Raw genomic sequence first — 12,832 nt, forward strand, 5'->3', positions numbered from 1 at the left:
TTTAATAGATGGGGCATTGGCAACAATGGGGTACTTGTTATAATTTTATTTATAAGCAGAAATTGAATGATTAGAACCAGGCAGATCTTGTTGACTACAAGTTCCTTGATTGGGATTGATAACCTGGGCCAATCAGGGAGCCCTGGCCGACCGATATAAACAGGGGATTATTAGAATGGTTGCATTGTACAATAAAGTCAACATGTTCTTTCCAAGAAAAAAAAATAAAATAAAATAAAAAAAAATAAACAGGGGATTTAGTCCTACCCTCCCCTTCACTGTTTTGATCACATAGCACTGTCCCTTGATGTGAAGGGCAGTGTTTGTCACTGGCCACCCGGGTGTTTTCCTATCTTCCTGGTGGTGGAAATTGAATAAAGATTGGTGCACTTTGTGTCTTCCACTGTGTCTCACACCTGCACACACACACCATGGGTGCTGGGGATAAAATAAGCACTACCGCACTTAGGTGGTAGTGTGGGGGTTAAAGGAAAATAAATAAATAAATAAATAAATAAATAAATAAATAAATAAATAAAATAAACAGGGGATTATTAGAATGGTTGTATTGTACAATAAAGTCAACATGTTCTTTCCAAGAAAAAAAAATAAAATTAAATTAAAAAAAATAAACAGGGGATTTAGTCCCTACCCTCCCCTTCACTGTTTTGATCACATAGCACTGTCCCTTGATGTGAAGGGCAGTGTTTGTCACTGGCCACCCGGGTGTTAAAAAAAAAGAAAAAAAAATAAACAGGGGATTTAGTCCCTACCCTCCCCTTCACTGTTTTGATCACATAGCACTGTCCCTTGATGTGAAGGGCAGTGTTTGTCACTGGCCACCCGGGTGTTTTCCTATCTTCCTGGTGGTGGAATTTGAATAAAGATTGGTGCACTTTGTGTCTTTCACGGTGTCTCACACCTGCACACACACACCATGGGTGCTGGGGATAAAATAAGCACTACCGCACAAAAATAAAAAAAATTAAAAAAATATAAACAGGAGATTCCGCAGGGAGTGGAGTGCATTATTTCTCCAATAAAAAAAAATGGTGTCACTACCGCAGTTAGGCAGTAGTGTGGGAGGAAAAAAGAAAAATATATATATATATATAAACAGGGGATTTAGTCCCTACCCTCCCCTTTACTGTTTTGATCACATAGCACTGTCCCTTGATGTGAAGGGCAGTGTTTGTCACTGGCCACCCGGGTGTTTTCCTATCTTCCTGGTGGTGGAATTTGAATAAAGATTGGTGCACTTTGTGTCTTTCACTGTGTCTCACACCTGCACACACACACCATGGGTGCTGGAGATAAAATAAGCACTACCGCACTTAGGTGGTAGTGTGGGGGTTAAAGGAAAAAAAAAAGATAAAAAGAAAGAAAATAAAAAAAAATAAACAGGAGATAAAAAAAAAGAATAAAGAGGGGAAATAAAGCACTACCGCACTTAGGTGGTAGTGTGGGGGTTAAAAAAAAAAAAGGAGTGTTAAGGGCAGTAAAAAAATAATAATAAACAGGGGATTTAGTCCCTACCCTCCCCTTCACTGTTTTGATCACATAGCACTGTCCCTTGATGTGAAGGGCAGTGTTTGTCACTGGCCACCCAGGTGTTTTCCTATCTTCCTGGTGGTGGAATTTGAATAAAGATTGGTGCACTTTGTGTCTTTCACTGTGTCTCACACCTGCACACACACACCATGGGTGCTGGGGATAAAATAAGCACTACCGCATTTAGGTGGTAGTGTGGGGGTTAAATTATATAAAAAAAAACGAAAAAAGAAAGAGGGAAAAAAAAATAAACAGGGGATTTAGTCCCTAACCTCCCCTTCACTGTTTTGATCACATAGCACTGTCCCTTGATGTGAAGGGCAGTGCTTGTCACTGGTCACCCGGGTGTTTTCCTATCTTCCTGGTGGTGGAAATTGAATAAAGATTCGTGCACTTTGTGTCTTTCACTGTGTCTCACACCTGCACACACACACACCATGGGTGCTGGGGAAAAAAATAAGCACTACCGCACTTAGGTGGTAGTGTGGGGGTTAAAAAGAAAAAAAAACAGGTGTGGTCCCTACCCTGAAAAAAAAAGAAAAAAAATAAACAGGGGATTTATCTTCCTGGTGGTGGAAATTGAATAAAGATTCGTGCACTTTGTGTCTTTCACTGTGTCTCACACGTGTCTCTACCGCACTGAGGTGGTAGTGCGGGGAAAAAAAAAGAACAGGAGTGGAGAGGTGGGCGCCGCAGGGAGTGGAGTGCATCAGTAAAAAAAAAAAAGAGATAAACAGGGGATTCAAAATCTCCTCACTTCAGGCCATAGCCTGTGTAATATTCATGTGTAAGTAAAGTGATGGGATTGGGCCTCTCTGCAGTTATTTCAAGAAAGTTGTTAATTATACCAGTGTACAGTAACCGCAGGCAACATTCAGGATGTCTTTTTTCACATCCTCACCAGTGATCTTCTGCAGTCACCAGGAAGAACATGACAGTTACTTGGGGACATCTTGCCCTGAACAGAGAACCCAAGTCTTCCTTCTTGGTGGTGCTCCCCACAACAAATAGCAAGAGGGAGAGAAACTAATAGAAGATAGAGAAGGAGAAAGCACAAAAACACATAAGGAAAAAATATTTAGAACAGTGATAGGTAGACACTTTGAGGAAAATACAGAAACAGAATGAGATAATACGAGACACATTGATGGAATATTAGATTGAAATTACAAGATGGAAAAAAAGCCATTCAGTCCAACCAGTGCACATTAGTTTTATCCTCCATGTAAGGAATAGTTGCAGTCCCATTTTCTTACCCTGTTTTCATATCCCTTTACATATCCTTTCATCTGACCAACTATATAAGCTATTCTTAAATTTTGATTATATCTCTGCTTCAACTATTAACTCTGGTAATGCATGTCACAGCCTCAAAACCATTTCTCCCTCTCTCTGTTCTAGATCATCTACTTTTAAGTTTGAAACTTGCTTCTCACACTCTCAAGCCCTCAATTACAACAAGTGGTCTACTTCAATGTACCGTGTTCCATTCTGTGATGTATTAAAGATCCCTATCAAATCCCCTTATTCTCCGCTAGTACAATAAGAATAATGTCAATTTTTAAAAACGTGTTTTAGTTTGCTTTCCATCATTTCAAGCAGCAAGCTTCTGAAACTATGCAGTACCCTTTCCACTCAACACTATTCCTATAAAATGAAATTTCAACCTGCACACTACACTCCAACTGTGGTCTTGGTAAAGTTTTATATAGGCTCAATTTATACCTTAATCTTAGTAATGGATTAATAGCTGTAACATTTTTTTCTCTGCACAGTTGAAGTCTGAGTTGGTGAGTGTTTCTGACATTATTTGCTTTAATTCACAGAGAATCATTCAAACATGCTTCAAGGAAACAGCCTGGGATGAAACCGAAGGAAGTCAAATGAAGCATCGAGTTGTTGCACACTGTTCAAGGGCATACAGATTTATGATTGTACTGGTCATATTAAAGATGTTTTATGCATTTAAAGCATAAACCTTTGCAATGATTTGCTCCAATTTTCATATTATTGGATGAAATCTTCCAAGAAAAAGGTCAAAATCTTAACAGCAGCTAGAAATGATCCTACAAGCGATAGCTCATGAATAAGCTGCCACCGGGGTTACTGACCTGTACAGAATGGTCACCTGACTGTACAGCTGCTGGCCCAATGAGAGAGCTAGCAGCTCAGCAGTGCCAGCAGCAATGGCTGCCATTGCTAAGGCATGCGTCTACACCAATTGGCAAAGAAACATTTTAAAGATAATACTGATAGGAAGGAGACCAACCCCCCCCCCCCCCCACCTCCAAAAAGCAAATGCCTCCCCTTTGCACAGATCCCTTTTTGAATGAAAAAGCACTCCTTCCACCTCCTCCACAAAACCCATGCTACTGAGAAGAGGCAGCCTGCACGCAAAGTGCCAACGGCCTGGTGAAGTGTCTAAGTCACTGATGTCAGGACATAGACTGGGAGTCTGTCATTCATGGCTCCGTCCCCCTCCAATATAAACATTCCCTACCACCACCTTGATCCTACCTCACAAGGTACAGTAAGTTTCTTCCTATTGTCTCTCTGCACACTGAGTGATTGCAACAATCATTAATACTTACAGGAAAACATCCCGGAAAGCCATGTAATTATTTGTCACTAGCCAGGCCCCAAATCGAAAACATGCTGCATAGGCAAAGTAGACAATTGCTTGTGAAATTGCACTGGTGATTCCGTAAACGTGAGCCTTCTTTATTGAATTCCTTTAGAAAATATGAAGCATGTTTAATGCCAATTCTACTGCCTAGCACAAAAAGATTATAAAAAGAATATTAAATCAATACAACCATGAGAGTGAGGTGAAGACAGCTGGGATGATAGAGTGCCATTCTGACTGAGGCCCCATCAGTCACAATTTAACTCTGCAATTTTTTTAGGAACATATGTGAAATAGCAGAAGATGACCACAAGGTCCCTCAAGCCTGCTCCATCATTCAATACAATCAAGGCTGATCAACTGCCCTCCATATCCCTTTATTCCCTGAATGACCAAAGTCCACCTGTCTAAGCCTTAAATGAGCCTGAGAGAATTAGATTAGATTAGATTACTTACAGTGTGGAAACAGGCCCTTCGGGCCAACAAGTCCACACCGCCCCACCGAAGCGCAACCCACCCATACCCCTAACCTAACACTACGGGCAATTTAGCATGGCCAATTCACCTTACCTGCACATCTTTGGACTGTGGAAGGAAACCGGAGCACCCACACAGACACGGGGAGAACGTGCAAGCTCAACACAGTCAGTCGCCTGAGGTGGGAATTGAACCCGGGTCTCTGGCGTTGTGAGGCAGCAGTGCTAACCGCTGTACCACCGTGCCGCCCAGGCTTTCTAAAAGTATTACACCTGAATTCTTTCTAGTATAAATCAAATTTGCTTTTTTCAGCCCTAACCATGACCTTTTCACTACTAACCAGAAGACACTGCTAACTAAGGAAGTCTGACTGTTTTTACCTGGAAGGAACTTTCATGTTTTCTTCATACATTTCTTCAAACTTTCGTTCCCTTGTTAGAGCTACAACAGTTCGAATGTTTTCGACTGCCTCTGTAGCAATCTGTTTAAAAATGGAGAAAACAACAGTGTTAAGCAGAGCAGAATTAAGAGAGCTGTTTACAACACAATGAGAATGCTTAATGCATGGGTGTCAAAATGCCAGTCTTGAAACTCAACTTCTCCCATCAACTCTGTGTGTTAACCTTGACCTGGTTGTCTACTTAATTATACTAGTATTGTTTTCTGGCAGAACAAAAAAGCAGTAACACCCATGAAGACTTTGGAATAAAGTATTCCAAAGTAGCACTGTTCAATTTAAATAGCTTGATTTTAATAATAGTTCAGTAAACATATACAGCTTGGAAGTAAAGGGGACCAGGTAAACTGACAGGCAGTCAGCAACATTGAGATAATTGAGTGAAGTGAGATACTCAAAGACAGGACAGGAATTGGACTTGGGACATAAATGAGAATACAATTTTCTAGTCTATACTTAAGTAGAAGCAAGGATAAAATAAAAGCAAATGGTCCATATTCTAATTAATAAAGGTATGTCTGGGGAGCTCAGGCTTTGCTCCACATTATGGAAAACCCTGGACACTTCTGGCCATCTGCAATACCTCGTCTGCAGGAAGTGTCTTTTTAAAAAATGTTCATGGCAGGGAGGTTGTGGTGGCATTGCTGACTACACCAACATTTATTACCCATCCCTAATTACTCAAACTCAACCACACATTGCTGAGCATCTGGAGTTACATATAGTCCAGACCAGGCAAGGATGGCAGTTTCCTTCCCTAAAGGTCATTAGTGAACCAAATGGGTCTTTTCCCCAACAATTAACAATGATGTCATGGTTATCATTAGGCTCTTAATTGGACTATTTTGTAAAATCTTGAATTAGATTTTGTTTTATTGAAATAAACTTCATTACCTGCCATGGCAGGATTTGAACCTGGGACCCCAAAACACATTATCTAGATCTCTGGGTTAATAGTCTAGCAACAATACCACTAGGCCATCCCATCTGACTGAAGCAACTTGATTTCCAACTTTTGGAGCTTGAACAGCAATGGGGGCACTATGGGTGCATTCATGAAGCCAAGAGGTTTATGCAAGGATATTTCAGCATATGGAGGGTGAGTTGGAAGAAGGGTGTAGGGTAATATTGCTACTGGATGCCTTAGTGAGGGGAGTAGCCAGATGCTTCTGCAACTGTAGACATGAACCAAGGGTATGTTGCCTTCCTAATGCCCGGACCAAGAACTATTTAGAAAATAAGACAGGAAATTGAAAAGCAGGTCTACACAAGTAATAATTTCCTGATTACACCTGATACCACACTGGAGTGAGTACAGGAATAGATGGATAATAGCTGAATGCATGGCTGGAGAGATAGTGCAGGAGGAAGAGCTTTATTTCCTGAGGCATTGGGACCATTTCTGGGAGAGGTAGAACCTATAACAAATTTGGCAGGTGACACCTGAATGTTAGGTGAGATCATCCTTACGCGGAATTTTGCTAAAGCTGCTGGGATGAATTTAAACCAGAAAGGCAGGGAGGTGGGATCAACATAGAACATAGAACATAGAATGTTACAGCGCAGTACAGGCCTTTCGGTCCTCGATGTTGCGCTGACCTGTGAAATTAATCTGACCCCCAACTAACCTATACCATTCCATTATCATCCATATGTATGTCCAATGCCCATTTAAATGCCCTTAACGTCGGCAAGTCTACTACGGTTGCAGGTAGGCCATTCCACGTCCCTACTACGGATCCTTACAGGTAGTTCGGGGGGAAAATGTTGAGATAGAATCAGAAGTTAAAATGCAAGTGAGTGAGTGAAGAAGGGAGGAAAAATATAGGCTAGATATGAAATAAGTGATTTTAGCAAATCTATTTTAATGCAAGGAACCTGAAGAATAAGATAGATGAGTTGAGGGTACTGATAGGCAAACAGGAGTATGATATTATAGCAATGACCGCGACTTAGCTGAAAGATGAGCAGTTCACCATTCCTGGCTAAAGGATATTAGATGCAATAAAGAGAGGGATAGAAGAGGATGAGGGCTTGCAATATATAAGGTGCAATAATAAAGTAAAGAGGAGTGTTGAAGAGAGTAGAAGGTGCAATACCTTGATAATGGAATCGAATTTTTTGTCGTGAAGAGCAATGATATCATAGAAGAATCATCAAATGAGGCCACATGAGAATAAATAAAAAACACAAAAGGGGCAAGCATGCTGTTAGTATGTGCAATGTGTCCCAAAACATCAGGAAGAGGTAAAGCATTAAATATGTGATAAAATTTCAGAGAAGTATAAGATAGGTAAGGCAGTAATCATAAATTTTAATTATACAAATATTAATTGGGATGCTTCAAGTGTGCAAAGTAAGGAGAAAACAGAATTCTTAAATAGCATCCAGAAGAACTTATTTAGTTGGTACATAAAAAGCCCAACAGTGGAGGGTCTAGTTCTGAACAACCTAATATTCAGAAATGAGCATATGCAGGTGGAAGCAGTAACAGTAGGGGAGCATTTTGGAGATAGTGACTATAACTCAGTTATATTTAACATTGTTATGGAAAAGGATAAGGATGGGCTGGAAATCAAAGTTCTAATCTGAAAAGAGGGCAATCTCACTACACTATGATTTGGCTCAAATGGATTGGAAACAGTGACTTACAGTGTTAGAGACATTGAAGCTGTTCAAGGAGGAAATAGTGAGAGTGCATGGCAAATGTGTTTCTGTCAAGATAAGTATAGGGCCAAACGTAGAGACCCCTGGATTTCAAGGGTTGTAAGGTTACGGTTAAAAAAATAGAGAAGTTTATGAAAGATAACAAGGGCTTAATATACAGACTCTCTACGGAAGTACAAAAAGTGTGGGGTGGGGGGACCTTAAAAAGGAAATTAGGAAAGCAAATACAATAAATGAGAAAGCATTTGCAGTTTGAATAAAGGAAACCTAGAATTTCTTTTTAAATATACGAAGATCAAGAGAATAATTAAGAAAGAGTATGGCCTATTAGAGACCATGGAAATAATCTGTGTACGGATAACATGGGCACAATTCTCAATGAATATTTTATGTTGGTCTTTACAGAGGCAAAGGATGTCACAGCTATAAACATCAGGGGGAGGACTGTGAAATATTAAAATAAACTAATATTGAGAGAGTGGAGGTACTAGCAGATTTAGCAGTCTTAAAAGTGGATGAGTCTGCAACCTGTATCAGATTTATCCAGGCTGTTGAAGGTGGAAAGGGAGGAGATATCAGATGTTCTGGCAGTGGTTTTCAATATCTCTCTGGCCGTGGGTGAGGTGACAGTGGACTGGAGAACTGTTAATATTTAAGGGAGGAAGGAATGGACCAGGAAATTATAGGTCAGTCTGTCTAACCTCAGTGGTGGGGAAGATATTAGAGAGATAGATCTGCATTTGGACAGACACAGATTAATCAAGGATAATCAGCATGGACTGTTAAGTGAAGATCACGTTTGACAAACTGATCAGCATTTTTTTGAAGATAACCAAGAACACTGAGGAGGGAAATGATTTGATTTGGTCTACAGAGACTTTAACAAGACTTCTGATAAAGTTTCTCACGGCAGTCTGGCCAAGAAGGTGAGAGTCCGTGGCATCCAAATCAAAGTGGCAGGTTGGATCCATTACTGATTGTGAGGCGAGAAGCACGTTTTTTTTCCCTTGCAGGTTTCTGGTGCTGAGGCCCAAACTGTTTGTAGTGCATAATAATGATTTGGGCTTTCTCAAGATCCCTCCTACACTTTCTGTACTCCACTAAAGCCTCTGTTGACTTGCTCCTGTTGTATCTGTTAAAAACCTCTCCTTTCCTTCTTATCCAGTCATGAATATTCCCGGACATCCATGTTTCTCTGGGCTTGTTGCTCCTACATTGGAGCACATTGGGTCTGTGCTCTCACCAATTCCTTTTTGAGTGCCCTTTACTGTTCTGCTGTAGATTTACCCAGCCTACTTTGGCCAGATACTGCCTTATTTTGTTAAAATCTGTCTTTTCCTAATTTAAAACCGTATTTTTAGCACACCATCTTTACTTCTGCTCCTTTCTCAAATGCTCGTTTCAATAACATACAACCTCAGGGAGAATGCAAGACTGTAGAGTGGTAACCACAGTGGCTGAGGGAGCTCAGCTGGACTGATGTTTTAGCTGGCATGTTTCCCGAGGCTGAGAAAACTCCATCAGACAGGATTAAACACAAATAACTCACCCTGTCTTATTATAATTTTAAAAAATGCTAATCTGTCCCCTGGGAATGTGTTGATCATCAAGCAAAACTTGGTCCTGCCTCACATATGACCAGGAGTGGGAGTCTTGGCAGTCAGGACTTTTTTTTTAAACCCTTCAATTCTGTTCCCTCCTACCCAATTCAAACCTTTTCTTTGTGGCTAATATTTCCCTTTCTGTGTTTCTGTGCGCACACACTGTTGTAAAAATGATTGCAACTACATCCTGTGATTAACACTTCATCTGGAAACAACATATTATTTACCAGTCTTGCTGTAATAGCAATTATCAGGTGTCTGGCTTTCCAAATGTATAAATAGAAAGCAGGAATCATCAGCAGTGCTTTGCCCAGAGGCCCACTGAAGATGTTACCTAGTAGGGTGGCGAAAGGTCTGGAAATGAACCTTCCAGCTCAGCAAGCAAACCCACATTCAGAAAGTCACTTCTCTTTGTAGGAGTCAAAGTCTTGAATTATTTCAAGGAAACAGTGAATTATATGAAGCCCATAAAGCTTGGCCAAGAGAAGGATAGGTCCCTCAGCTAAAGAGTTCTTGATGTATTGGTCACAGGAGATCTCGGTCAGGGTTTGAGATGCCTTGTGGGAAAGCAATCCATACTTTGAGGAAGAACTCCAATGGGCCCCAGGGATCAGTTAAGGAAGGTACATCTTGCCTAAGTCTGCACAGCGAAACCAACCACACAAACTGCATGGTGTGGGTCTCTCCAGCTACGGGTTAAATAAGGTGGTGAGGTTGGCATCACTTGCCCTTTAAAGCCTTCAACTGGCTCATTGGGGGGCATGCCAACTGATACCAACCCCACTGTTGTTATAATTGCAGTGGAGGGTAAGGGCAGGCAGGAAGGTGGCATGCAAGTCACCTGCCCACAGGTATTGCTTTTTCCCCTTGAAAATTACTCACCTTTCCTGCTTTCTCAAGTTCAGACTTGTCTTTGTTGGCATGTCCCGTGAGCATTCTCATTTGTATCAGTCCTGCTAGTGCCAAGATTGGCACAATAGCCAAGATCAACAGTGTCAGCTGCCAGCCATAGACGAAGGAAATAATAATTGAACATCCTAGATTAGCTGTATTCTGTGAAATCAAACCAAGTCTGACACCCGTAGCCTACAGTAAAGACATGAAGAGAGAACATGGTTTATTAAAAATAGTTTTAGAAAATAACTTACATATTCTCTTCAAAATTTGCACTTAAGTTAATTGCCAAACATTTAATAAAGCTCTAATAGCATTTTGGGAATTAGTTTTATAATTTATTAGAGGCTTGAAGCATATTGTTTGCAGAATGCTTTGGCTCAGTTGAAATAAGTTTAAAAAATTACAGCTATATTGTATAAAACATGTATATGAAACACCTTAGGGAGAAATAGCACAAAGTACATTCACAATATTGTCTCAAAAATTAATCTTTTTCCATAATGATGCCATCAACAAGCCTGGAGTCAATCTGGAGCATTTGTGAAGGAGGTATGATTTACAAAATAAGATATTTCAAATAGTTAAGAGATTTTAAATAAATATTTAACTATTTTCTAAATGACCATATCTAATTTGAGAATCTAACTATACAATATTTGATACAATAAACGTTTTATTACCTGGCACCCTCCATGGGACCAGGAGTGTAGTGGTTGATCAGATGTTCTGGTTGATTAAGATGTCCATATAATATGTCAAAATACATACTAAGTAATAGAAACATAATTCTGGTGTATTCACATCGCTGTTATACCTTATTTACAGCATGAATCACTTAAATAATAATGCAACTTTGCCTTAAATAAAATGTACTGGTGGACAAGCTTCTCACTGACTCTCAACTGACCACTCAGACAATCGTGGAGATCACGATAATAGAGTAAGCTCCCGGTATTTGAGGTACATAAGTTTTGCTGGGTTCTCAAGAATGTCGGTTCATAACGGGCTGGTTAAAATAAAGTTTGCTATTTCCAAATATGTTTTCTGATTACAAACAGGAATCCTTTCTCTCTTAAAGTACTGAAATATTCAATATTCATTAGGTTTAAGAATTAAGTCAAAAGACATATTTGGAATATGGGGTAATAGAAAGGAACTAACGGGATTGCCCTCTGAAAGAAGTGGTGCAGATTTGATGGTACAAGGCCTCCCTCTGTTTTGTACTAGGCTATGATTCTGACAGTATATCTACTATAATTCAATTAGATTTCATTGCAATTTTGACTCCTGTGATAGGTAGGGATGGTCAAAGCCTAATGGCACTATGGATACATACCCCTTTAACTTGAGATGCATCAGTAGCAAGTCTGGTAGTCAATGCTCCGGTGCCGTTCTTAGAATCATCAAACCAGCTAACATCCTAAGAATATATATACACACACACACAAATGGATTAACATGTTATATTATGCACTTAGTGTGAGAAAATGCCATGAGACTGGTATACAATTACCTGTCCTTTTGACTTGGCTAAATTAGTATGCAATTATTTTGGAATAGTATTTGTTAAAATGTGTAATGAAAAAGGAGTTTATGAATTGCTGGATGGATATTGAATTTTGCTGATTTCTGAAATCCAACTGAAAGTTTGCTAGAGTCACTTCAGCGAAACTGGGATGAGTGTGCCTCACAAAAATGTCAATTAACTATTTTTATAAATTCTTCTGCCAGGCATTACCGCCTATATTTGCAATTAGGGCTGAATCAGATTCCTAACACAGTCTACTTTGAGAAAGACATCAAGCCTTTTCTGATAGCCTAGAAAATTCATACCTATTTCAATAATTCACACCTATTTTATGGCATTGTTGGTACAACAAAACGCCTGAGAATTGTTGATCATACTATTTTGAGACCTCCCTCTACCTCCCCTGTTCCCATGCCCGCTCAACTCTGGAGCTCTTTTGCAAGAGCTAGGTGAGTCTTTGGGCAGAATCTTAGAAGCGCCTGAATGGCGTGGGCTATGGTGGGATTTGTGGCAGAATCACAAGGCCTATCCTCAACACTGGGAGCACCTCACTGTAGCTTTTATATGACTGCTGAGTGGTGAGGTGGGTTTTTCACTAGGCACCAGCAAGTTGCCAATTCAATTGTGTTATAGCTTATTGAACACTATATTAGTGGCAAAACTCAACTCATTAATATTCAGGTTCTTACCTTACCAAGCACATTAAACAAGCCAGACTTTGAGAGTTCTCAACATGGAAACTAGAGTGGGTACCTGGCAGCTTCAGCTCAGAGTCTTAAGAAAGTAGTCAGTGAGAGGTTCCCAACACAGTTAGTCCCCAATCAGGTATCCGGTCAGAGTGTTTTCAGTCAGAGGTCTGTGCCTCAGAGGGTTAGGCCAAATAGTGGGTCATGGTCAGCTATGAAACTCCATAGTGGCCAGCCCAGGGAGTAGGCCCAAAGCATCTGGGAAGGTGTTTGGACATCACTTGGGGTCTGAGCTGTTCTCATCCATGGCTGTACAGGTCAGTCACACAAGGAGAAGGC

The 12,832-nt window shown here is 40.3% G+C and overlaps 1 protein-coding gene across 2 annotated transcripts in view; it reads right to left on the reverse strand.

Moving 5' to 3' along the window:
• The window catches only part of abcb4 (ATP binding cassette subfamily B member 4), a 129,705-nt gene that overhangs the window by 15,047 nt on the left and 101,826 nt on the right, over window positions 1–12,832 (reverse strand). Inside the window, exons 20-23 of one of the 2 annotated variants that reach the window (XM_087987334.1) lie at window positions 11,616–11,699; window positions 10,265–10,381; window positions 5,035–5,135; window positions 4,143–4,283 (exon numbers count right to left, since the gene is read on the reverse strand). In XM_087987334.1, coding sequence (XP_087843460.1) covers window positions 4,143–4,283; window positions 5,035–5,135; window positions 10,265–10,381; window positions 11,616–11,699 — 443 coding nt within the window. Of the gene's footprint in view, window positions 1–4,142; window positions 4,284–5,034; window positions 5,136–10,264; window positions 10,469–11,615; window positions 11,700–12,832 lie in introns of both variants that reach the window. The other variant, XM_043690329.2, reaches the window with a different exon arrangement.

The sequence above is a fragment of the Chiloscyllium plagiosum genome, unplaced genomic scaffold, assembly GCF_037043375.1.
Source record: "Chiloscyllium plagiosum isolate Xiang-an unplaced genomic scaffold, Cpla_swu_hap1 HiC_scaffold_5, whole genome shotgun sequence".
Lineage (NCBI taxonomy): Eukaryota > Metazoa > Chordata > Chondrichthyes > Orectolobiformes > Hemiscylliidae > Chiloscyllium > Chiloscyllium plagiosum.